The 27,390-nt window shown below is 40.8% G+C and overlaps 1 protein-coding gene across 1 annotated transcript in view; it reads left to right on the forward strand.

Moving 5' to 3' along the window:
- The window catches only part of THOC2 (THO complex subunit 2), a 194,010-nt gene that overhangs the window by 32,594 nt on the left and 134,026 nt on the right, over window positions 1–27,390 (forward strand). The window contains exons 7-12 of the mRNA XM_089677206.1: window positions 2,441–2,574; window positions 3,376–3,542; window positions 3,639–3,731; window positions 4,880–5,035; window positions 14,964–15,136; window positions 20,850–21,045. Coding sequence (XP_089533332.1) covers window positions 2,441–2,574; window positions 3,376–3,542; window positions 3,639–3,731; window positions 4,880–5,035; window positions 14,964–15,136; window positions 20,850–21,045 — 919 coding nt within the window. The remainder of the gene's footprint in view (window positions 1–2,440; window positions 2,575–3,375; window positions 3,543–3,638; window positions 3,732–4,879; window positions 5,036–14,963; window positions 15,137–20,849; window positions 21,046–27,390) is intronic.

A 27,390-nucleotide genomic window follows, 5' to 3' on the forward strand; every position in this document is an offset into this window, starting at 1 on the left:
AAAGGCTCTTAACAGCGTCTGATGATCATGATAGTAGCAGGTTGTCTTGTGGTTTCTTTTTTTTTTTTCCTTTTTTCTCTTCTAAAGATGTATTTTCATGATTTCCTAGTGTGGAAGGGCTGTGGGAATGAGTTTTTCACATTAGTTGCCTAAGACCTATGTATGAATTATTTGAAAAAATATTTTCTTTTTGGTACAGTTTTTCTAGTCTTTTTGTGTGGTAAATCTAGCTAAATATTGGTGAGACATGCCAATGGGACTTTTCAGGTGCCACTAGTAAATATACAACATATTCTTTATCGGGGGGGGGGGGGGGGGGGGGGACGACTTCTTCTCAGATAATCTACTTCCCTTATCCTATTATTTTTTTCTATCTCATGATTACCAGGTTTGCTGTGTTTACTTTATCAGTCTCTCGCTCTCTCCAGATGGCTAATGTTTAGACATGTGCCATTGCATTTTTGGTTTGCACAAAGTATGATTTGTGGGCACCCCTGACGAAGCTCGTATAGAGCAAAACATAAAGGGTCTTTTTTTCCTTTTGGGCACTTATGGAGTTCACGTGGTTAGTGAGGAGTGATCTGGATTACCCCTTATTTACTTCCAGTTTATTTGATTCTCAGTTTGTTTTGAATGCTGCTTACTTGCCTCATTTTTCAAAACAGGATTGTGTCGTTGCTCTGTCCACTGGATTTTTGATGTGTGGACATGCACATCCCCCTTGTATAGAGTGATTAAGCTACCATAGTGGGGATGTAATTTCTTCCCAGAGAGGTTAGGCCATTGTATAGTTTATTAAATCTCTGCAATATAAACCTTCTGGGCCTTCCAAAAGATAAAGGGGATGATATTTCCAGTATGGGGAAATTTCCGTATGGGGAAAGCTTATGCAAATCTGATCTGTTAAATATTTTGATTTATTTGCCATTTTGGGTTTATCTTGAAGTGTTGGGGAGTGTTTGGTAGGAGCATGGTCAGAAAGGATAACTAGGAGAATTTCGGCATCCTCAGCTTGCTCTTTATTAGGTACTTATAAATTGGCATATGGCCCCATCATTGGTATTTACTGTTCTGTTCCACACGGAGCCTTTGTGCTCCCTTATGAGCCAGTGCTTTTCAGGAGACTGAGTGGTAGACAACAACTTCAGCAAAGAGTTCCTGAGAGCAAACTCCTTCCTGTCCCTTTATAATTTTCTTATCTTACACTTCGGATATATAAGATCAACAACTCATTAAACATTTTTGTGGTTGATGCTGGTTTTTTGTTTGTTTTTTTATTTTTGACTATTTAGGTTAAACCAAGCACATATCAAAATTGCTTTTGCAATAAAGTTGTATTAGGAATATACATATAATTATACAATATGCACAACTATCCATTTGTCTTATCACATCAAGCATAGGTATTCACTCCATTGTTAAATCCAGTTAACAAAAATACGTGCATTTTAGTAGGTACAATGAGCACCACTTAAATCATATAGCAGCTGATGTGCAGAAATATGAACAGGAATTCAGTACCCAGGATAGTCTTGAAAAGGATAGCTGAGCCACACCCTGGTGAAAAGAGAGAGGAGGAGGAAAACCCAAAGGTTTGGGGATGTAAGAATCTCCTTTCAAGGTATGTGGTGTGTTTTCTTTTTCATTAGTGTTCTGGGTACTGAATTCATGAATGTATTTCTGAACAACAGCTGCTATGAGTTAAGTGGTGCTCATTGTTCCTATTTACATGTATGTATTTTTGTTGGGTAAGTGGAGCAAATACCTTTGCTGTATTATGCTTGATGTGAGAAGACATTTTTTATTTGTACCTATTGTATAATTGTATGTATATTTCTAATACGTTATTGCTAAAGCATTTTAGTTTTGTGGTGTACTTACTCCTATGCGCAGTTGTATTTAAAATTATTGTACTAATAGATCGATACACTGTGAAGGGGTTTATGCACGCTAAAAAATATACCTTTTGTTGGTTGCTAAATGGTGTAGATAACACTGATATGGAGACCTTTATTGCAAATTACATCTACTTTATATTTAGGTCTGGTTTGCCTTTTCAGTCCATATAAACTAGCACAGTGTTGTCCGTAATTTTGGACGGAGTGATTAAATGGTGTTCCAGGAAATTTCTGCATAAGTGTCCAGGCTGAAATACTCATACTAAGCATTTCTGGCTTAAATGCAGCTGCTTCTGTTGTTTTCTGGTGTTTACAAAACTGTCCCCACAAGCAAATGTCATTTTGAATGTTTTGTAATGCCCTTATAAACTGCTCCTGCCAGATGGGAGAAGAACAACATGTAAATGGTTGGCAAGAACTTTCAAGAATGGTCCTGTGAGCTGTTTATTTCTGTTTTCTGTGTTATGTCTCTAGGATGGCTTTTTTGTATTAATTTTGTATTTCTGTATTCCCTTTTTTTTTTTCCACTTTTGTCTCTGCAGTTATAAACAACAGAAATTCAATTTATTGAGAGAAGAAAATGAAGGATATGCAAAGTTGATTGCAGAGCTTGGACAGGATTTGTCTGGGAGTATAACAAGTGATTTAATTCTGGAAAATATCAAATCCCTAATTGGTAAGGCTGGTGATATAAACTTTTATTCATCTCCTCCACACCATTGTATTTGTGTAGTTTCTCATTGTATGTTTAAATAGAAATATCAAATTTGAAGTGATATTAAAGGCAATTGAAAAAAAACAACAAACAAAAAACAAACATGTTATTCTTCCCTGCTCCATGCAATGTTTTTGCACGGAGCAGCTCCTTCTGGTTCCTTTTCACTGATGAGTTCCCCCAGAGCAAGCAGCTTGTTATGGGGGCACCAAAACAGGCTTGCTCCCGAGCCGCTGCTGTGGCTTGGCCCTGCCCCCTCTCTCCTCATTGGCTTGCTGGCTGTGATTGACAGCAGGGGGAACCAATGGCTCTCTGGTGGTACTGTACACAAAGTCTGATTTAAATGTATCTGAGCACTACAAACTGAAAATACTATTTTAATTCATTTTTAATATTCAAAATATAAACTTTGTCCATCCATCCATGGCTTCAACCATTTCTAGCTGTAGCCTTCTGGAGTAAGGGCAAAGAATTCATGTAGCATTTAGAATGTGCTTAGCTGAGAGAGCCCCTTCTCCAGGTGAATGGGGGAAAAATAGCCCATAAGCTGTTTGGCCAGAAACAGGAAACAACTGACAAAATGTACATAAATATATATTTATTTAAGCAAGCAAATATATTGTACCATACTATCTATGCAAAAAGATGAAAAATCGTTAATGCTGATTGAGAATGTTTAGTTCCACTGTAAGCCGGTGTAGTACCCATTTGAATAGGTTCTTAGTTTATGGCTTATTGTGGATTTTTTTCCTCCTTTCTTAGGATGTTTTAACCTTGATCCAAATAGAGTATTGGATATAATCTTAGAAGTATACGAGTGCCGACCAGATTGTGATGAATTTTTTGTACCGTTAATTGAATCATATATGGGTATGTGCGAGCCTCAGACATTATGTCACATCCTTGGATTTAAATTCAAGTTTTACCAGGTAAGGTATATAGTTTGTCTCCAAATAGTCCTCTTCTGATTCCACAGGTTTTTTTTGTATTCCTTAAATTTTGAATGCTTTCATTTGGTATTCTAGGAACCCAATGGAGAAACACCTTCATCTTTGTACAGAGTTGCTGCAGTTCTGTTACAGCAAAACCTTATTGATTTGGAAGACCTCTATGTACATGTATGTATAAAGAAGCTGAATACAAGTATTTTAGTTTTTTAGATACTGCTTTGTAAGCTGTAGTTTTCTGTTTTCATTAAAAGACGTTGATCCATTTTTTGCTGCTTTAATTGCCTGAAATCTGTCTTTGTACTGAGTTGATAAGTACAAATTGAAAGCTAAAATCAATGGGCGGAGCAGTGGCATGGAGTCTGGAGATCAGCAGACTCATAAGGGTGCTAAAACCTTTTAATGTGTTGACACTTGTGCAAATCTTTTGGTAGGTACAAATTGCCTTGTATGTCTTTTTAGGTTTTGTTTTCTTGGCTCCTTGGATCAAAGAGAATGCACTGGTGTACATTTATGAAATGTACAATGTATTTCAGTGATAAAAGGGTTAATCCACCTTTTTATGTCACCTTTCCAGAAAAGTTTACTTAAGCATTCCAGCTTCTCTAGTATATTAAAGAGCAGGTTTTAAAAAATATGCTACCAAGATCTACCTCTAAGTTGTAGGTGTCCTCTTCTCAGCCTCTCTGCTTGAGTTGATTGTAGCCGTATTAGTGCATTTGCGACAGAAACAATTTTTAGTACTGTCCGTGATACTTTTTTTATTTGCACTAACATACAATTTTAAGGACAAGCTTTCGGGGAATGTCCCCTTCTTCAAGGTCTAAGCAGTACTAGCACAGCCTCTCTGCAAAACTCCTTGAGCTACTTAAATTGCAGGACTGGCCAGCCGTTGGACATATGGCCCCATCATTGTGAGTGCTCTAGGTCATTCAAAACGTGCACGTACATGGTGTGCTTTCTCCCTCTCGGCAGAGACGGAGCTCAGTTTTGTGTCACAGAGGGAGAGCGAGAATGCACTGAATATGAACAGGTTTTGAACAAGCTAGAGTGTCTGTTTCTGCGCTGGTAGGGTTGCATGTCTAATGGGAGGTCGCCCACTCTAAAATTATGCGGATAGGCTGGGGAGATGCTACACATAGTATACAGTAATCTCTTGAGTTCCAACTATTTCCCCTTCTCAACTACCCAAACTTCAGCAAAGCCTGGGTGCCGTTTAAGTCTGTGTGTGTTACAGTGCAGGTACATATTAAACTATTTCTCCTGTTTCTACTCCTAAGAAACGCAATTCTAAATTTATTTTTTTTTTTTCTTTCTAGCTTCTCCCATTGGATAACAGCATTCTTGAGGAGCATAAGAAGGAGGTTATAGAAGCCAAACAGATTGTCCGAAAACTAACTTTGGTAGTTCTGTCTTCTGAAAAAAATGAAGAGAAAGAGAAGGAGAAGGAGAAAGATGATGACAAAACTGAGAAGGTAAAATGTAGCTTTGACATTTGGACAGTTACATTGTTCTTTTGTTGCAGTTTTGAGACTAGTGGTGAAATGTGTCCATTGCATTAATTGAGCAGAGGAGTGAGTTTTTGATGGCATGAAGGTATCGTGAAATAATTTCTTTTTGTAGTGGCCTGAATGTCTGATAAATACAATTTTTTACTTGTGCAGGATATAGGATCTTTAGTCATGAGTTATACTTTATGCAGCTACCTTAACCGCTTCCCGACTGCCCTGTAGCAGAACTACTGCTGCAGGGCTGCGCAAAATCACGTGTGTATATATACGTGATGTTGCATTTCCGGGTAAGGGGCGCGCACAGGACACAGAGCAGGCTATAATCCATTACTATTTGGGATGTCCCAATGCAGTACATTTTGAGGGGAGGGAGACACAAATCCTAGACAGTCATCAGTCCAAGGACCTATTCTGCAGTCCTCAACACACTGCAGCCAAGGGCTGCATCCTCTGTAGGTGTAACATCCACTTGGTAGAACATTGTGAATGCATGAACCAAATACCATGTAGTGACCTTTCAAACCTGAGCCACTGACTCCTGATGGCGGATAGACCAAGATGCCCCCACACTTCTGGTAGAGTGCGCTCTCACCTGAAAGGGTGGGACTTTATCCTTCAAACCATAGGCTTGAATGATTAACTGGCAGATCCAATTAAAAATAGTTGACATGGATGCCGTCTACCTTTCCTGAGCCCTTATGGCAGCACAAACCAGGTTTCCTGACCTGTGCCGCCAAACGTAAGTAAATCCTGACCACCGGAATTACATTCAGAACACATCCTTCCCTTGCCAACTGTGGACTAGGAAAAAAGAAAAGCAAAACACTGTCCTGATTCCAGTGAAAAATAAAAACCACCCTAAGCAAGAAAGATGGATGAGGATGCAGCATCATGATGCAAGATCAAGAACTGCTCCTTACATGAAAGCGCCACCAGCTCTGACACACTTCTTGCTGAAGTGATCGTAACCAAAGGACTAATTGAGTTTCTTGAATTGGTTCAAAAGATGGCTTCTGCAAGGACAGCCAAGTTCACGTCCCAAGGACACAAGGTTGGCCTGACAGACAGGACCATCCATGTTACACCCTGCAAGTAGGAATCAAGGAGTGAGAAACATGGGTCTCTGGAAACAAATGGATAGAACCGAAATCTCGAAATCTCACCCTTAATGGTACTTAAAGTGTTCCTAAACCCAGGACCCTGCACTCACTATATCTGGTCTCCCACAGTACACAGAACATGGAAATGCTATTATTTTAGTAAATTATAAACTGCAAAATACCTTTTCGCATCAGCAGTTAGAGCAGTCTTGTGACTTCTATCAGTGTTCAGCAGAGCACTGGTTAAAGCTTGTATGAGGAGTTTTCTTTCTGCTCTAGGAGGATGCAGAACCCCTGTCCTCTGTCTAGACAGTGTTGATTTGGCCCTGTGCTTATCACATGTACTCTCCCAAGGAAAAAAAAAAACCTCTCTAGCAATACACACTAAACTGAGCTACAAATGGCTACAATTCAGTCTGTCTTATCTGGAGATAAGATGTGGACTTTTGATCAAGAGGAGGAGCAGAGAAGTCAGGATCAAATGGCCTTTTTACTCAATGCAGAGGATTAACCCCTTAGGTTCCACAGTGAGTATAACAAACATGCTTTGCTGCATACACAGACTGATTTTACTGTTGTAGGTTTTTAATTTCACCTCCCAGCTGGAGAAAGGACAAAAATCTCCCAATCATATATTTCTGTGGATTCCGCTTCCTAGCTTCACACCAGGCAACTAAGATTAATAGATGTATTTGAAGCTCTTTTAAGCCGGCGTCCTGGCACTCAATAGTGCGGAGATAACTGAACCCAAGACCTCTGATCCTTTTCCTTTTGAGAGCTGGGCTTCAATCATAGTGATCTTAAAGCAAGATACACTATTGGACCCAAGACAATAGGTCTGGGTGGTTCGGAAGTGTCTAACTTGTTATAGAACCTGAAATCCAGTGCATTCACATTCAGAGTTCCCCAACGCTACAGGCTGCCAAGAACGTCTTGGGATGCAAAGACTACTCTCCCGGTATTAGCCGTTGATGCTTAGGGCAAAAAAACCCCCTCCCAGTTTTCTGTGCCTTGAATATATACTGCCGACAGAGACAACACATGTTGTTCTGCCCCAGAGAGAATGTGGTTAACCTTTCCCTTAGCTGCACGATTTCAGGTGCCGCCCTGGTGGTAGATAAATTCCACTGCTGTGGCGTTGTCATATCAAACCCTGACCACAGCATGTGCAACTGGTTTGTCCAATTATCCAGAGCAAGGTGTACTGCCAAAAGCTCCAAGATATTGATGGGCAGTATTCTCTGCTGTGGAGACCAAGCCCCTGAACTATAGCCACCTGCAAACCAGCCCCACAACCACAGAGACTGGCTCCTCTGTTTTTTCCAAATCCTTATACTTAACTGTTGTTTTTCAAAAGAACATGCTTTCTTTCAGGTGTATCAGCTTACATGGATGAGACCAACTATTTACCTAGGAAGGGGCTGGTGAAATTATTTATATATATATATGTATATGTGTGTGTGTGTGTATGTATGTATGTGTATATATATATATATATATATATATATATATATTATATTTCCTGAATAAAGTGTGAACTAGAGTTTGGTTTCAATTAGTCGCTTTTTTAAAATCTGCTAGTATACCTAACAATCCCCTTCCAACTGACAATGCTGTTGTCCAAATGTGCCCCCTGTGCTCCCTTATGAGTGGTCGCACTCTAATATAGGAGGTGTGTTACTGGCCAGATCACAAGGTGAAACGGAATAAAGCCTAAAAAAGAAAACTAATGCAGCTATCACATCTAATGTTTGGTAAGTTGCAATATTACCTTCCTGGTTTGGGGTTTAATACTGCTTTAACAACTTCAGGGCAGTTTAACTCTCCCCTTGCTGTACACATAATGTATAAAAGGACTTGGTATCACACTAAATGGAGAATAAGTGGATGTAAGATGGATATCATGGGTGTTCAGCAAAGCTTCTGCCAGTGGATCCATAAAGTGGGAGGGGGATGTTTCCTTCTCCTGCTTATGACCTTTCTTCGGGCAGCAGAGGCAATTTTATCCTCCTTTTAGCGGTTTCTTCTTCTTCAGTACTATTAGGTGCATCCCATTCCTCATCTTTGAGGATCCATTCCTAAGGAAAATTTTATGGGAATACTCGCTACCATGTTGGAAACGCCTCAGGGGCTGCAAGAGGCTCCCTTCATTTTCTCTTCCTCGCTTTCTCGCACAATCTGTTTTGGCTCCTGCCTTGCCCAGGACAGAGAAAGGGAGTTATTTCCTGTAAAAAAGGAAGAGGGAGCACATTCTGATTCTGAAAAATCTCTGCAGTAAGACACAATTTTGATCATTCTAAAACTCAGAGATACCATTTTGTGCTGTTGGTTGAGGTGTGCTGATGTTTACAACAGGAGCCTCCGGATTCTACCTGACCAAAAGGTACCAGTGAACTCTCCTAAGCTGCTCAAGACCTTTCCAATGCATTCTCTGGCAGAGGAAACTTTACACAGTGACTGGTCATTTTCTGAAAAGATTTGTATGCCTCCAAAATGCTTTTCTCAACAATATCCAGTGGAAGAGTAGTTTTATAAAAAAAAAAAAAAATGGAAACAATGGTTATATACAAGTGCTCAGTATGCACCAAACTTCATGATGATCCACTACAATAATCCTATGTGTTGGGCCAGTATTATGGAACCACAAACTTCATCAGCTTAACCAATGAGAAAAGTTTATTGCACTCCGAAAAGACAACTTTTGGCATGAATAGAATAGAAATGCTGTAAACTGCCTCACACCACCCCACACGTTTCAGGCGTGACTTAAAGTGCATGCGTGACTTGAGAGACTCATGAGCATGAAACGCATTGTCAAAGCAATGCTCTGACCACCTAGACCCGTGGTACAGGCTCCTTTTTTTAGTTCCAGACAACGACCATTCCTACAAGTGTTTTTGGGACACATCACTTCCGGTGCATTCGCTCCTAAGCCAGGAAGATCAGCACTTTTAACTGAATAGAGCTGCATAGTGCTAATCTACCCACACAGCAGGACTTGGTGTGAGGCAATTTACAACATCGTTACCACATTATGTGACATGTAAGTTCTGATATTGGTACAATATGGTTACGGGCATATGAAGGTTGTTTTTAATCTCCATTTATGCCAAAAGTTTTCCTATGCCATTTTTGGAGTCCAATAAACTTTTCTCATTGGTTAAGCTAATGGTGGTTGCTGTTTCATAATACTGGCCCAAGACATATGATTGTTATATTGGATAATCGTGAAGTTCGGTGTATCCTGAGTGCTTGTGGATAACCATTGTTCTCATGACCATTTTTAACTCTCCAAGTGGTTTTATCTATAGCAGCTGTGGATGATCACTGTGATTTCATCCTAATTGGTGCTTTTATGTTGGTCTATTTACACAGACTCTGGTGCCAAATTCTTAAGAAATGTTTATTATAAAAAAATGGACAGTTCCTTTTGTTTGATTCTGTCAAAACAGGGAGTGTTTAAGTGTAGCAGTGATGAAACAATCAATAAAAATAAAACTGAATAACTATTGCACACATATAGACATGGATGAAACATGGAGTATCAATATGTTCATTGGAGACATCAACGGATGGCAGCTTCTTAATATTCTGATGGATAAAAAATAAGAAAGAGGAGAGAGGGGAAGTGCGCCACTCTGTATCGTATTTATAAACTGCAATTTAAAAAAAAATTAAATGCACTCACATAGAGATGGTGTAACACAGGCATTACTCAAAGTGTCCAGCAGGTGGCGTCCCTGTGGTGGTTCCCAATGAAGAGGTCTAGGGTGGATAGGGAGCTGCTAGTGTTGGATGGTCTCATCAGTGGATTAAAAAAATACGGTGCAAAAAATAAACCAAAGGGAGAGTGGATTGTGCTAACTGTAGTATTGTTTAATAAATTAAAAAGATGAAATCTAAAAATGCACTCACATTTAGTAAGTAAAGCAACAGGCAATGTACCAAAAACTTCCAACCGGTGGCATCATATCATGGGTTCCAATGAATAGTCAGTCCTGGATGGTCATAGGTGGATAAGTAAGCCAAAAAGCTCTATCACTTTCAATAGAAAACCAGGAGCAACACACACTGGTGTGTGTGATTGTGGCTGTAATCATACACTCCAGTGTGAGTTCCTCCTGGTTTTCATTCTGTGAGAGACTATAGTGCTTTGTGCTGGTTGATGTCTCCTTGGCAAACATCATCTCTAGATTTTTTTTTTATTGGTTTAAAATTGCACAATTTGTCTAGAAAGCTAATGCTCTTCTGAACAAATACTTTTTATTTTGGATTTAGAAATATTTCCTCTTGTCCCTCCCAGACCTCTTCCTCCAAGTCTAAGTCCAGTACCTCCTTTTGTCACAAGCCCTGGACTCTCAAGCCAGCTAAACCTGGCTCCAACACCCCCCCCCCCCCCCCCTTCTCTCGCTGTTTGGGTGTCCTCACCTCTCCAAGTTCTATTGGCTTTCTCAAACACTTGGATTTGATACATTCTTTATCTCTGGGTCAGGGATAGCGTCTCCAGGGGGTACAGGCTGGAATTTTGTGCTCTCCCTTCTCCCCAGTTCATGCCTTCAAATCTGCCGCCTTGTTCACAGAGGCTGGAGGATCTGCATCCTATTCTTTAGCTATTGCTCACCTCGTGAGTAATTGTTCTTATGCCTGCAGGGGAGAGGATTCAAGTTTTTTACTCCAGTCTGTCATGGTTCCGAAACTCAAGGGCAGCATTAGTCCTATCCTAGACCTGAATCAGTCAGGTCAGTTATTAAAAGTTTGCAAGAGGGGGATCTGCTGTCGATGGTGAACATCAGAGATACCTATTCACACATTATTATTTTTCCCTAGCACCATCGATTTTTTTACATTTTGAAGTGGGAGACTGTCATTTTCAGTTTGTGGCTTTGCTATTTGGCCTATCCACTGCTCCTTGGGTCTTCACATTCGTCTTGGCCCCTGTTCTAGCTTTTCTTTACTCTTGTGGTATCCCCATTGTGGGTTACCTTTTCATCATGCTATCAAAGGATCAATCTATCCAGGCTTTGATTGCCAACATACAACAGACTATGCAGACTGGAGCAGATGAAGCGAATCTTCAGAGTCTGCAGTGGATTTATCTTATAGGGTGGAATACGTGAGACTAATCCTGGACACGTCCTGTGTCTGGTTCTTTCTTTCCTTGGAAAAGATTAAGGATCCTATGCTCACAAGCTCAGTTAGTCCTATCCAGACATCTGCCATCAGTACACTTTCACATGAGGGTACTGGTTCTAATTGTAGCCCTATTCGAGACAGTATCTTATGATGAATTCTACTCCAGGTTGCTGCAGCCCCGCTTCTTGTGGCATGGGACAAAGCAGACTTTGTCTCTGGATAATCTGTCTCCAAGTGCTCAACTCTTCCTGAATTAATGGATTTCCAATTTTTAATTGGAATTTGAAGTTTTCTTCTAGGAGTCCTTGGAATGTTGATGGTTCAGGGTACCTGGTGGGCAGAAGAATCAAAACTTCCAATAACCATTTTGGAGCTGAGAATCATTTTGTACATCCAACACTGGACTTCTCAGCTTTTGGGACTTCTGATGTAGGTTCTGTCAGACAACGCCTTAGCCTACATCAATCTTCAAGGAGGCACACGAAGTCGAGCAGCAGAAAAGGAAGTGGAAAAGACTCTGAGCTAGGCAGGCTTACTTTCTCACCTGTCGGTGCCTGGATCAAGGAGAATGATGAGTGATCACTTCACCCAGATGGTTTTTTTTTTTAAAGGACCTTTGTCACAGGTGGGGACATGCTGGATGTGGACCTGTCAGCATCCCATTTCAGTAACAAACTGAACAGGTCCGGAGCCATGTTCAGAAATCCTTGAGCTTCCACAGTGGATGCTTTGGTGACTGTTTTTTCTTGATGTTGCTTTTCCTCTGCTGAAGCTCCTTCCACGACTACTCCGCAGAATTGAGTCAGAGGATATTCAATTGATTCTTTTGGGACCTAACTGGCACAGGAGGGTTTGATACTTGGACATGCTCTGGCTTCTGGCAGACTCCCCTTGGCCTCTTTCAGATGGCATACAGCTTCTTTCTGAAAGCTTCTCAGATGCAGGCTTTGACAACCGGGCTGTTGACCAGGTCCTTAGGGATGGAGGCCCTTTAAATTTTATCATCCCAACACTTCTCCACGTAAGGAAGTTGACTTCTCACAAACTATGCCATCGCACCTGAAAGGCTTACTTTGCCTGGTGCGAACACAAAGTTAATTCTTGTAGCTTACTCCATGGGGATGTATCCTGTCTTTTTTCTCCAGTTGGTTCTGGATCAGCATCTGGCCTTGAATACTATCAAGGGACAAATTTCAGCCCTGGCTATCCTCTTCCAGCATCTTTTTAGCCCCTTTCTCCATTATGAAGGCCTTTCTGCATGGAGTTTCCTATCTAGCTTCTCCGAGACACCCTCTGATGCCGTGGGATCTCGTTCTTGTATTTTTACATTTTTCAAAGCTGCCCTGCGATTCAATCCAGGAAGTTCCCTTAGCTGAGCTGAGTATCTGAGTTGGTGTTGCTGTCTTGTAAGAAACCTTTCCTGGTGTTGCACAAGGAAAAAAAAAAATGTCCTGAGACCTAAAGCTTCCTTTCTGCCCAAGGTGATCTCCTTTCACCATAACCAGGATGTAATCCTACCATCTTTCTGTTCATCTCCTCGGCACCCTAGAAAGGTCCATTTCTCACTGATTGAATGTGGTTCATGCTATACGTATTTGTGTTGGCTACGACTTCCCTCAGACTTTAGAATTTTTTTTATTCTTACTGAAAGCTTTTGCAGGGGACATACTCCTTCTTGTTCCACCATCACTAATCACAGGAGGGTAGCAACTTGTAATTCAGCTGTCTGAGAATGTGTACCTGTGTCCTGTACTGTACTCCCAAGAAACAGATTTTTTCATAGCTTTAACTTATTTACCATGCCAAGTAAATTGTGTCTTGTACAAAGTGATCATTCACTATTCTGCTTTGATAAGTCAACCACATTCTCCTTTTCAGTACCATTGCTATTAAGACAACATTATCAGTTTTTCTTTGTTTTTATTGGAGAATTCTTTTTTCTTTTTCTCTTATTAACACAAGTACTATTTTACATTTATAAAACTGGCACCAGTATCCCAATTTGAACTTTATAATTGCTTTGAATGCTGCATATTGAGAGTGTTATCCTGATGCTTTTCTTTAGTTCTCTTTTTTTAAAATTGGATTGTGTGAAATGATTTCATGGTTTGTTTAGTTTAGTGCCGTGAATGTAAATAAAATTGCAGAACTATACTCAAGAGGCAGCACAAATGAGTAGAACCAAACTCCTAATTCATATTTTATTGTTGAATGAAGCATAATTTCATTATATGCTCACTGGTAGAATTATTAACTCGTAAAGAAAGTTCATTATTTCTAAACATGCCAGGACATTATTTACTACTTACAGTTTTGTAATTTGTAAAATCTCTATTCTAAATTTTAAATGGTTAAACTTTTGTCTGCATTGTTTTAAGCTTTTGTATAAAAAAATCTATACAATTATTTTTACAGTAATCCATAGAAGACAAACCAATTGTTTTTTGCTACAGGCTTAAGAGAAGTCTCCTCTTAAACATATGTTCTTCCTCCTTTCCCTCACAGGGCAAAGTGTATGTGGCCCTTTGTCCCATTTTGATAGGTGCTCTGCATCCAGAGATTCACATATGACAGGCTCTAGTAGTTCTTAAAGTGACACTGCCAAAAAAAAAAATGCTGACCTGTATAACACACAATTAGTTTTCATTACTGCTTTTAAATATGAAGCGGAATGAAAGTCCACAATATTTAGCAATTTTTCAGCGGCCCATGGTACCTTGCTGGCGCTGGCATCTTCTTTTCGGCTCCTTTCAAGTGTCTGGCTGAGGCTGTCTGCATTAATTGGCGTGGGATGATGTCACACAGGACATGTCCCAGAATACAAACTGTGTATTCTTAGCGCAGTGGAGGAAGACATTCTGAGACTTCAAGCAGGCAGATAGGTTTATTTTGTTGCAGAAGAGACAGTGCATCTCTCTTCGGCAGTGTTGAGCCTGCCTGTTTGCAGTTTTTTTTTTTTTTTTTTTTTTTTTAAATCAAGACTTCAGTTCCACTTTAAATGCTGCGCCATTCTGAAGGGCAAAGCTCTGACTATACCATGAAGTGTTGAAGCATGTCCTTTCCTTCCCAGTCAGAGTAACTTGGTATTCAGTTATGGAGGTAGCAATGAAAATAACTACAAATATTTGATTGCAAATGTGTGGGCACCTGTCTTAGAGTCAAATGAGCTATGGGTAGGCAAGACACGTATATATTTGGTTAAGCATAATCATTTGCAAAATTCAACAGAGTGCAAGAAATATCCTGTAATGGCTACTGCAGATGGTGTTAACGTGATATGAGGAAACCAATGGGTCATCAAGAGTACCTCAAGTTGTCCAAAAGTACATGGGTTAAGAAAATGTAATGCTTCTGTTCCTGATATTGTTTATGCTCTTTTATTCCTAAAAAGGTGCATGATCTCTAATGTAATTATTGCTTAGTAATTTTGTTAGTGCGTCGCTACATAAGAGCACCTCATTGAAAATATGGGGGTGCTCATATTATGTTAGCAGGTCCTCGCAGACCATTGTGGTTTTTCAATGAGACCTTGCTTTGAGACCTTAAGTTTAGATATAATTGACCATTTATGAGGGAATGCAATTTATTCATGCATACTTGTCTAATACAATGCTGCATGCAATAATAAAATATTTAGTCACTAATATACTTGTTCACAGGCTACTGACAACCAGAAGCTTGGTTTACTTGAAGCTCTACTGAAGATAGGAGACTGGCAGCATGCTCAAAATATAATGGATCAGATGCCCCCTTTTTATGCCACCTCCCATAAATCTATTGCAATAGCACTGTGTCACCTTATTCATATAATGATTGAGCCTCTCTATCGAAGGTAAGTTTGAGTTTAAATAAAAATAAATTCTGATAATTTTTTTTTTTTTTTTATGTTCATGTTTGACGCTTTGCGATCTCACCTTTAAAAAAAGTTATACTGAGGCAGATATGAAATATTTCTGCCATCTCTTTTTGAAAGGCTGGTGTCTGTACCGTACTCTCTTCTATACCTAGGAAATAATGTCTCTTTAAGGATTGGTGCTTCCCAGGAAAGTGTGAGGTTTTTCAGTGCTGCGTATTTTACCACAGTTTTTCAGTATTTCACAGGCTATCATATATGCGTAATGTAGCTGTGACACCACAGCTTCCAGCTGCTGTTGAAGAGTCCAGCCATGTATGGAGTGTTAGAGCACTTCACACACCGCTGATTTGCTATAGTCTGCTGTTATGTAACATGTAACCCTTATAACTGTTACTCTCACTACACTTAGAATTTTTGCTGGACAGCTCCATTTATACATAAATGTGGATTAAATATAGAAGAAGGCATGTAAAATAAAAAACAACATGCTGAATACTATCTTCACAAGTATTAACCATACAGTTATATTATTTTTTGCTTTAGTGGTCCTAGGCTCTCCATCTAAAATCCAATTACAATAAAGTTCAATATTTATAGACCCTTTTTGTTCCATTTTTTTTCTTTGTTTAATTGTAAGTGATCAAATATCTCTGTTTTCAGCTGCATAAGAGCTGAGAGAAGAGAAACAGCAGCTGGATGTATGTCTGAACAAGTCTTATCATTGGAGGCGAGCAGGCTCAGTTCCCAGCAAAGCTAAAGAACTGTTTATATAAAATAATATACACCAGTGTTGCACTTCCCTTTAAAAGACAATCAAATGTGTACTTCAAAAAATCATATGATCAATCCAAAAAAATGTTATGTAATAGTTAACACATTATATATGAGGGTGTGAATAGTGTGGGCAACTCCATACAGATTTTGTTAAATAGTTTTGTGATGCAATAGCAGCTCACAATGGTTTGGCAACTATAGTTAAAGAACTGACCACAGTTATCATGCTTAGTGTGGGCAGTTTTTAATTGAAAAGCAGAGGGACTGACCGGAACACCTGGGATATCAAACAAAGGAAGGAATACAAAGAGAACAGGATACTTTTTCATACAAGTACATGGTACAGCAGGTACATACAGTTGTGTCCAAAATTATTCAACCCCCACTGAAATTGAGTGTTTTGGCCAGTTTGACATTGCTTTTGATCATTCAGTCATCTTGCTTACATTTACATTAAAGAGGCACTTGTAGGTCAGACAAATATAACATAACAGTTATAATGAAATAACCACAAATGTCTTTTCTGTGCTCACAGCATTATCAGTTTTATTCAACCCCCAAGTGACATTCAATCTTAGTACTTAGTACAGCATCCTTTTACAGTTATAACAGCTTTTAAACGTGAAGCATAGCTTGACACAAGTGTCTTGCAGCGATCTACGGGTATCTTCGCCCATTCTTCATGGGCAAAGGCCTCCAGTTCAGTCACATTCTTAGGCTTGCGCACTGCAACTGCTTTCTTTAAGTCCCACCAGAGGTTCTCAATCGGATTTAAGTCTGGTGACTGCGATGGCCACTCCAAAATGTTCCAGCCTTTCCTCTGCAACCATGCTCTAGTGGACTTGGAGGTATGCTTGGGATCATTGTCCTGTTGAAAGGTCCAACGTCTCCCAAGCCTCAGGTGTGTGACGGACTGCATCACGTTTCCATCCAATATCTCCTGGTACTGAAGAGAATTCATGGTACCTTGCACACGCTGAAGCTTCCCTGTACCTGCAGAAGCAAAACAGCCCCAAAGCATGATTGACCCTCCACCATGCTTCACAGTAGGCAAGGTGTTCTTTTCATCATAGGCCTTGTTCTTCCTCCTCCAAACATAGCGTTGATCCATGGGCCCAAACAGTTCTAATTTTGTTTCATCAGTCCACAGAACACTATCCCACAACTTTTGTGGTTTGTCCACATGGCTTTTGGCATACTGCAGTCGACTCTTCTTATTCTTTGGAGACAGCAAGGGGGTACGCCTGGGAGTTCTGGCACGGAGGCCTTCATTACGCAGTGTGCGTCTTATTGTCTGGGCTGAAACTTCTGTACCCACATCTGACAAATCTTTTCTCAGTTCCTCAGCAGTCACACGGGGACTTCTCTCCACTCTACGCTTCAGGTAGCGCACAGCAGTCGAAGTCAGCATCTTCTTTCTGCCACGACCAGGTAGCGTTTCAACAGTGCCCTTTGCCTTGAATTTGCGAATGATGCTTCCTAAGGTGTCTCTTGGTATGTTTAACATCTTTGCAATCTTCTTATAGCCATTGCCCTTCCTGTGAAGAGAAATCACCTCTTCTCTTGTCTTCCTGGACCATTCTCTTGCCTTCACCATGTTTGTAACCACACCAGTAAATGTCTAGAAGGAGCTGAGTATCACAGTCATTTTAAAGCTGCCTAATTGGTGCTTATTATGCTTGATTGCTGCTCGGTGACATCCACAGGTGTTTTCAATACCTGATGGAAAGCACCTGTATGAACCTCTGTTCTTCAGAGTGGTAGTCTTTAAGGGGTTGAATAATTGTGGCAATGAAGAAACCACATAAGAACCATTTACTACTGTATTACATAAACAATTGATGTCATTTTAGTTGCATTTGGGTAGTTACAACGTCCTTGTAGGATTTGATTCTGAATACAATTCCAAATGTACACTATAGTCCCTAAACCCCTTTACAGCATTGGGGGTTGAATAATTTTGGACACAACTGTATCAGGAATGTGAAATGTTGGATTTACAGTGCATCCAGAAAGTTTTCCCACCACTTAACTTTTGCCACATTTTGTTATGTTTCAGCCTTATTCCAAAATGGATTAATTTAATTTTTTTCCCTCAACATTCTAGAAACAATACCCCATAATGACAAGGTGAAAGAAGCTTGTTTTGAAATCTTTGCAATTTATTAAAAATAAAAAAAAACAACCCACATATACATAAGTATTCACAGCCTTTGCCATGACACTCAAAATTGAGCTCTGGTGCATCCTGTTCCCACTGATCATCCTTGAGGTGTTTCCACAACTTGATTGGAGTCCACCTGTTGGAAATTCAGTTGATTGGACTTGATTTGGAAAGGCATAAACCTGCCTATATAAGGTCCCACAGTTAACAGTTCATGTCAGAGCACAAACCATGTCATGAAGTCCAAGGAATTGTCCATAGACCTCCGAGACAGGATTTTATCAAGGCACAGATCTGGGGGAGGGTACATAAAAATGTATGCAGCATTAAAGGTCCCAATGAGCACAGTGGCCCCCATCATCCGTAAATGGAAGAAGTTTGGAATCATCAGGAATCTTCCTATAGTGTCCGAGAAGGGAGAAGGCACTTAGCCAGGGAGGTAACCAAGTACCTGATGGTCACTCTGAAAGACCTCCAGTGTTTCTCTGTGGAGAAAGGAGAGCTTTCCAGAAGAACAACCATCTCTGCAGCACTCCACCAATCAGGCCTGTATGGTAGAGTGGCCAGACGGAAGCCACTCCTCAGTAAAAGGCAAATGGCAGCCTGCTTGCAGTTTGCCAAAAGGCACCTGAGGGACTCTCAGACCATGAGAAACAATACTCTCTGGTCTGATGAAACAAAGATTGAAGTCTTTGACCTGAATGCCAGGCGTCATGTCTGGACTAAACCAGGCACTGCTCACCACCTGGCCAATACCATCCCTACAGTGAAGCATGGTGGTGGCAGCATCATGCTGTGGGGATGTTTTTCAGTGGCAGGAACTGGGAGACTAGTCAGGATCGAAGGAAAGATGAATGCAGCAATGTACAGAGATATCCTTGATGAAAACCTGTTCCAGAGCGCTCTGGACCTTAGACTGGGGCAACTGTTCATCTTTCAAAAGGACAAGGACCCTAAGAACACAGCCCACATAACAAGGGAGTGGCTACGGGCCAACTCTGTCAATGTACTGGAGTGGCCTAGTCAGAGCCCAGACTTGAACTCAATTGAACATCTCTGAAGAGATCTGAAAATGGCTGTGCACTGACGCTCCCCATCCAATCTGATGGAGCTTGAGAGGCATTGCAAAGAAGAATGGGAGAAATTGCCCAAAACAAGGTGTGCCAATGTTGTAGCATCATACTCAAAACAACCTGAGGCTGTAATTGGTGCTAAAGGTGCTTTAACAAAGTATTGAGCAAAGACTGTGAATACTTATGTTCATGTGTTGTGTGTTTTTGGTTTTTTTTATATAGATTTCAAAACTAACTTCTTTCACATTGTCATTATGGGATATTGTTTGTAGAATGTTGAGGGGGAAAAAAATGAATTTAATCCATTTTGGAATAAGGCTGTAACATAACAAAATGTGGAAAAAGTTAAGCACTGTGAATACTTTCTGGATGCACTGTACATACTCCTAACAAATAAAGCAAAATCTGATCCTGTGTCTCAGTTGTTAAGTGGCAATTTATTAAAAGAGATAGAGCTGGTAAACACTCCCCATCAGGTCAGGCAATACAGAATTGCTTTTCTTCACAAATATGTATGTTTGCAAGTTTTATTTTTTGTGTGAAAACCTAGGGAATTGGACCTCTTTCAAACGCTGCCCACCTTAAACAATAGCCAGAGGACAGTTGAAACATGCTGAGTTGACATGCATGTCAAACTTAGCCATTCATGTGAAATCCTTGGCTCCTGCTTGCAGTGCATTAGTCCCATAATAAATTGCCATTTAAGCAGAAAAAAGAAGCAAAAAAAAAAAGGCATTCAGGAGATAGCAGGATCTCGTCCTGAATGTCTGATAGCAGCTAGTTGCCTGCACACTGAGAAACGATCCACCGTGGGTTGCATTTCAGAGAATTGGCTAGCATGAACCTAGCTTAACTGAATGACATCTTGGGGGGAAAATGTATTTTGTTTAAAGTGGAGTTCCACTGAAAAGTGGAAGCTCCGCTTATTTACCTTCTCCCCCCCTCCACTGTTTTATTTGGCACCTTTTGGGGGGGAGCAGGTACCCCTCCTCCCTCCTGCAGCCTCCTGGGAGCTTTCACAGGTCCCAGAAGACTGTCGGACCAATTAGGAAGCGCAACGCGACTCGTGCATATGCAGTGGGCACCAGGCTGTGAAACCGCAAGTTGTTACAGCCTGGTGCCCACAGTTGAGATGCTGGCACCGTGGAGGAAAGAAGGGACCGCGCGGGTGAGAACATCGCTGTACCCTGGGACAGGTAAGTGTGTGTTTATTAACAGTCAGCAGCTACAGTTTTTTTGTAGCTGCTGACTTTTAATAAACAAAAACAGGTATAACTCCGCTTTAAGCTTCGTATGTTTACATAGTGGACCAACTGTTGGAATAAAGGCCATTTTATCAACCATTTTACCCATGTTTTTTAAAGGTGAATTCCCCTCAGAATTGTAGTGATTAGGATGTGGCGAGGCAAATTTAGTCTTCAGATATGCCTCTAATTTGACTTGGCTCTGAGTGGATGTTGGACGGTGAAACTGGAGGGGGCATCAAGGAATACTTGGGTATGGTTGACTGTGGTCATGTGAGGATGTCTACCCTTTTTTTTTTATTCCCTTTACTCAAATTCATACCATCCTTTTTTTAATGGGTTCTGGTTCTAAATGATGCACTCTCAAATGCGCACAAATAATCCAAAGTAAAATGGCCTTGTTTGTAACAAGTGTATGCCTTTTTGTTTTCTAGGGTGGGAGTGCCGAAAGGTGCCAAGGGGTCTCGAGTGTCACCTTTGCACAGCCAAAAAGCACCAAAACCAGTAGAATGCTTTGAGGATTTAAGAAGGGATGTATTCAACATGCTGTGTTTCCTTGGCCCACATCTATCACATGATCCTATTTTGCTGGCCAAAATTGTTAGGTTGGGCAAAGCTTTAATGAAGGAGGTTTGTATTTCTTTTTTATTTTTAAATACAGGTGTACCTCGGTTTACGAATTTAGTGCATTCTCCGGGATGTTTCGTATTGCAAAAAATTCGTAAACTGAAACGCTGTTTCCCATAGGAATGCATTGAAAACCAATTAATCCGTTCCTGAGGTCAGAAAAAAAGTTAAAAAAAAAAAAAGTCGCTGTCACTATAGGTCAGTGCTGGTTTTTAAATGTAATTATCGGCTTTTTTTTCTTTTTTTTTCTTCACTATAGCTTAGAGAATCAGCTGTCACTTTCCCCCCAGCTAAAAGAAAGGAAAGTTTCATTTTACTTTCCCTGAGTTAAAAGAAACAATGTTTCCTTTTTACTTTGTTTCCCAAGATAAAAGAAAAAAATATCCTTTAGCTCCAGGGAAAGTGACAGCTAATTATGTGAGCTATAGTGAATAAAAAAAAAGTGGCAATTGCATTTAAAAATCAGCACCGACATACACTTCGTATTGCGATAAAAATTTGTAAACCGAGGCAATCTTTTCAATGGATTTTTATTCGTAAACTGAAAATTACGTTAACCAAGGGGTTCGTAAACTGAGGAACACCTGTATATCTTTCACTAGTCATGTAAAGCTAATAGCAGACATTTTTGTTGTCTTTATAGATTTATCTATCGCAGTAAGCACATATGCACAAACACTTAAACATACACCCTAATCCCAGTGTTCCTGATGCTGAGATATTGGGAAATGCTTATTCAAAAGGATCTGTGTTGTCTTATTCCATCTGTTCAATTATTCAGTGCTTTCATATGGCTAACAAAGGAGTTATTTCAATGTTGAAGCACTCTTTATAGAGCAGTTCTTCTTCTAGTTCTGACTTCTGATATTTACTAGAATATGTTCACAATTAACTGTGGACCGGTTTCATTGTTATGTAGTTGACTTTGTGTTTTGATAACCACATCCCTGCCTCCTATAGCAGATAGACTGCTACAGGGCGGCAGGGGTGCGCAAAATCACGTGTGTATATATACGTGATTTTGCATTTCCAGGTAGGGGGCGCGCACCCTACCCGTGCCGCCATTCGCTTCTGCGGCTGTCAATCACAGGGTCCCGTCCAGTGATTACCCACTGGCGCCAGGTGATTACCGAGGACTAACAGTTCTGCTTCCTGTCGGCTTGGGCAAACTGCTTTGGATGTCACAGCCATCCACAGCAGTTTACTTACAGTGAAGCACTAACTCCCCCCCCCCCCCCCCCCCAGTAAAACACTCCCAGCACACAGTTAACCCTTTGATTGCCCCTCATGTTAACCCCTTTCTGCCCAGTGCCATCAGTACAGTGTCAGTGCTTTTTGCTGTGTGTTTTTTTTTTTTTTTTTTTTTTTTTAGCACTGATCACTTTATTGGTTTCAGTTCCCCCCAGTGTCAGAATGCCAGCCGCAGTTGCGCTATAAGTTGCTGATCGCCGCTATTATTCGTAAAAGAAAACAAATTCCCGTATCTATACCGCCATAAAAAATGCATAGGCGTTCAAATACCAACAAAAAAAAGCTCAATTCGTGGGAAAATAATAATAATTGTCAGTTGAAGTAAGGCAGCGCCGTAACGCAAAAAATGTCCTGGTCAGGAAAGGGGCTAAATCCTCAGGAGGGCAAGAGGTTAATGGCTTTCTAGGTTTATTCTTGATTAAAGCTTGGTGTAAAGTATCTTATATGTAAGAGTAAAGATCAGTGTTTAGTAACCCTAACAAAATCAATAGCCCTCTTCAGTTAGGTTTAATACACGTAAATTCTTAAAGTGAGTCCTGCCTTTGCCTTGCCAGTTTAATGTAAAAGGGACACTTGACTGCATGGACAGTGAAAAGATTAATGTAAAGCTAATATCCTAATTGTACAATACAGGACACAGGAAATGTGTTAATACGCCTTGGAATATAGCCCTGTACCTTCAGGTGATTGGACACTGGCAAGCTTTTGAAGTTATGCCCCCCCCAGGGTGCTTCCACTATAACACTACCATACTCAGTGAGTTCTCAGGTAGTGTTTGTAGGTGATGGACCTCTTCTCCCTGCCAGAAAAAACAGATTTACTATTTTATTATTTTCCTGAAGAATTCTTTAAACAACCTCACTGTCACAGAAGCAAGGGGAGTATTTATTAAAACTGCGTGGTGCAAAATCTGGTGCACCTTTGCATAGAAATCAGTCAGCTTCTAGGTTTTGTTCTCAAAGCTTAATTGAACAAGCTGAAGGTAGAAGCTGAATGGCTACCATGCACAGCTGCCCCAGATTCTGAGTGCTCCAGTTTTATTAAATCTCCCCCAATGTGTCTGGATTAGTGCAACCTCTGGAAAAGCATTGGAGCAGTACCAGGGCCTCACACTGTGGGGACAGGCTGTAATGTTGCTTCGAGCACTGAATCTTTCGGTGGGCACTCACCTTGACCCTAGGTGCAGTGCGCTGAGTTAGCTGTAGCATGCTATACAGGTCCAGGACTGAAGTCCATCACAATGGACCCAAGTCTCTAGGGACCCCATTGGAAGTATGCCTACTGTGATGAGCAAAGCATGGGCTTTAATTACAATCTAGTGTTGTGAACAGGTAACGCAGTCAGACTGTTACTCTGCAAACCAGGGCTGTGCTTGAAATGCATTTACTTTACAGTGTAAACGTTTCAAACTTGAGGCTAAAATTTTAGCCACTTAGAGCTCACTCACAGGTCCATGGCCAAGCTTGAACTCTCACCACTGGTTTCTTTGATGTCACTTCTGCTTATAGCCCTTAAAAGCTATTCATTCAATTCCTCTCCTTTTGCTGTGTGGATTAGTCTTAGGGAAACCTACACCTCAGTCACTATGTACTCCTACCAGATACTGGACAAGCTTACATTATCTCTCTATTTAATTTTGAGTACCCCACAAGGGAATTCCTTCACTTGTAGCTATGGTGGAGACCAGGCCAAAAGAAGCCAACTCTAAATAGCAGGCGAACATTTGCTCTGCTGAAGACCCACACAGCACAGCCACAGAGTAACAATGCATCCCTTGTGCCGACGCAGGAACTAGTCTACGCATTCAATTTATTTATTTTTTCCGGGCAAATTACAGCCTTAATTCAGCCGTCCTTGTCCAGAGATTAAAAATGTCCCAGCTCTTCTGTTCCTGTTTCTGAAGTCAGACCTTAATATACTGGTCCTAGAGCAGTGGTTCTCAACCTGTGGGTCGCGACCCCTTTGGGGGTCGAACGACCCTTTCACAGGGGTCGCCTAAGACCATTGGAAAACATATTTCTGATGTGTAAAGAGCAGTTACTGTGTAGAAAGCAGCTACTGTGCTGAAAGCAGCAGTATTGGAGGTAAAACGACATTCATGAATTATAATTACTGGGTAAATAATTTTATGGTTGGGGGTCACCACAACAGGAGGAATTGTATTAAAGGGTCACGGCATTAGGAAGCTTGAGAACCACTGTGCTAGAGGATGCCGAATTACAGGGAATGAAGAGGCAGTGTTGTAAGAAGCTGCAGAAGATTTCTCTCCCTCACTCAGTCACTACAACGAAGAGGGATTTCCTACAGTATATGTGCCAGTGTTGAAAAACTCATTGCCTTTGTACACAAAAACCTTGACATAGTAAAAGTTGACTGTCCTCCATCTTGCCATGCCCCTTTGGGCACAACAAGACCTACTAAACCTTTGTAAAGCATACTTTGCGTCCATACAGATTACGATGACTGGATCACTCCTGAAAGGCTTTTAAGTTCCCAAAGAGCTTTTCTGAACTCTATCCAGTAACCAGCTCTTGCTGCTGTTACAGCATGGCAAACTGCAGCTAACTAAGAACAACCCAAACAACAGTTTTTTCAGGATTGCGCAGTTTCAGAGCAAATACAATAGCTTCCCTCTCACTTCTGGGTACCAATAGATTTTAATTGAATAGATCAACAGAGCATGGGAGCGTAACCGATACATAAACAGTTGTTCAAAGGTAAAGAACAATGTACAGATTCATAATAACGAGTGACCCATGCAGGGGTCTGTGGCAGGCGTACACCCACAGATGGACACGGTTCAACCATTTTGGCTTCAACCTCCATCTTGGCAAAGGGGTTAACCATCCTGACAAACGTATTTCCCCCTCATTCTCCCCCTTCCCTCTCTGTTCATTCACAGGGACATATATGTGTTGGAAGTGTCACAGGAGGCCCAGCAGGGGGCTACGAGCTATAAGACCCCAAAGGGTGCTGGGGCCTAGCTGTCCAAAGAACCTGTGCAACCTAGCACCTCGTAAAAAGATAATGCAAGCCTTCCCAGGAGTTCAAGTTATTCCAGAGAAGCAGGAAACCAGATAACCTTTTTAAAAATCCATTTTTCCCCTATGTCTCATATCTTGGAATATGAGAGTTTCATAAAAACCAGGCATATCTTCAGATTAGCCAAGAGAAGGCGAACAGTTTGGTAGGTCACTCTCCTTGGCTGGAATATATAGGAAAGCAGAAAAGTAGATCATGTGAACCATTCAGTGTAGAATTTAATATCGAATCAATCCTCGGACATGCCTGCATAATAATCTACCTGCGGGTGGAGTGTCACTTGTGCATATGAAAATTTATGAGCCAAAATAAGAACTATAAAAGATTTTGGCTCTAGTTTAGGTCTATGCCCAGACCTTCCTGCCCTAAACGGGCTATTGGTCCTTGACTTCACAGACACCCCCTGCTGGGGAACTACAAATTGGGTTGTCAGGCCTAAGAAAAGTTAAGTTGAAGAATTCCCCCTTTTAACATCAGGACCACCTGGGGGAGACCTGTGCCCTTTTGCTCTGAAACTTGATCTGCTAACCCAGGACTTTGGCAAGTACTTTAACCTCCTTTTTATCTCTTTGCTGTGCTATTGTTCTCTGTGTGTGTGTGTATATGTATGTATATGTATATGTATGTATATGTATATATATATATATATATATATATATTATAAAAAACATCTTTTTCTGTAAATATTTTATTGCACCCCTTTTTGACTTTTCAGTAATAATCTTTCCTTCTGAAAGTGTTGAACTGTTTCTATAGCTCTTTATTGCAATTTGCAAATTCCTGCCTCTAAAAAGAGCGCTACTGTGTTTGTTTAACCCTCTGTATAACCGACCTGCGGTGACCGTGTAATACAGACAATTATCTCAACCATTATAGTGTTATAGCTGATATTGCCGAGTTTCTTCTTTCTCTGTACAAAAAGGAGGTGGTGGCAGTGTGAAGGGTTAATTGCGTAATTAACCTGACCCAGTAACAATCGCTCAGGCTGCCGGTACATAGATTGTGGTCCAATTAGCTGGAAAATCGTTGTGCAGGGTGCAGCTGGGTGTGGCATTGTTATGCACGTGACATTGCGGTTTTAGATTGGCTAGTCCTTCGGTCAAGAGTTTGGTGAGAAGGGCTGGGGTCTGGCGCCGTGTTCGTCACATATTGGTGACAGCGATCATGGGATCGTCAAATATTGGTGGCAGCGATCTTGCGTTCATCACAGGGTCCATGTAACAGAACAGCTTAATGTATGTTTTGAGTAATAACTTAAAGATTACACCGAGCTCATGACCAGAATTATAGCGAAACCTGGTAGTCTATAGCAAGTATCTACCATAGTGATAGAACCTGACCGCTGGGATGTCTTCCATCAATATCCCATCATTGGCTCACCCCTGGGAAAAAGAAAGAGGGATAAAAAGGGGGGGAGATGGTGAGGGTCAATTCCGTAATCCTTAGAAAGCAGTTAAGAAGGATGGGGGTGCATGACGTTAGACGATATCAAACAATGGCCCCAGAGACCCCAGTAAAAAAAAAATAGAAGAGAAAAGAAAAGAGAAAAATACTGAGAGAAGAGCGAGAGGATATGGGAAAAGAGAGATCCCACTGTCTCAAAAGGAAACAAAGAAATGGAATGGAGAAGGTAGAGGGATATAGATTAGGAGAAGAAGAGAAGTTCACCAATGAGGAATGCAAGAGCACGTCGACCCCATGAAGGGAAGTAGGTGGAGCCTTACACTGTAGGTTAGAGATGGTCAATCTCATGGTGAAGTAGGAGATGGGGTGTTAGTCCAACCAGGGTTGCCAGATAGAAACTTGTCGTGGCTATCTTCCAACCTGCTGTTGATTTTTCGTTGACAAAGAAGCCCTGTATTCTAGATTTGATTTCCTCAAATTGAAGAGTATGGTATTTCCAAGAATATGCTATAGTTTTGGTTGCCATGAAAAAAAAAAACTGTACGGATTTTACGAGGCACGTCCCTGAAGGGTTTAAGAAGCAATGCTTCACTGGGGTTCTTCTTGAGGTTGATATGTGTGACAAAGTAAAAAGGTTATAAACTCTGGTCC

This window comes from Staurois parvus, unplaced genomic scaffold, assembly GCF_062004578.1.
Source record: "Staurois parvus isolate SC_StPar_1 unplaced genomic scaffold, SC_StPar_1.0 ptg000181l, whole genome shotgun sequence".
NCBI classification, from domain to species: Eukaryota; Metazoa; Chordata; class Amphibia; order Anura; family Ranidae; genus Staurois; species Staurois parvus.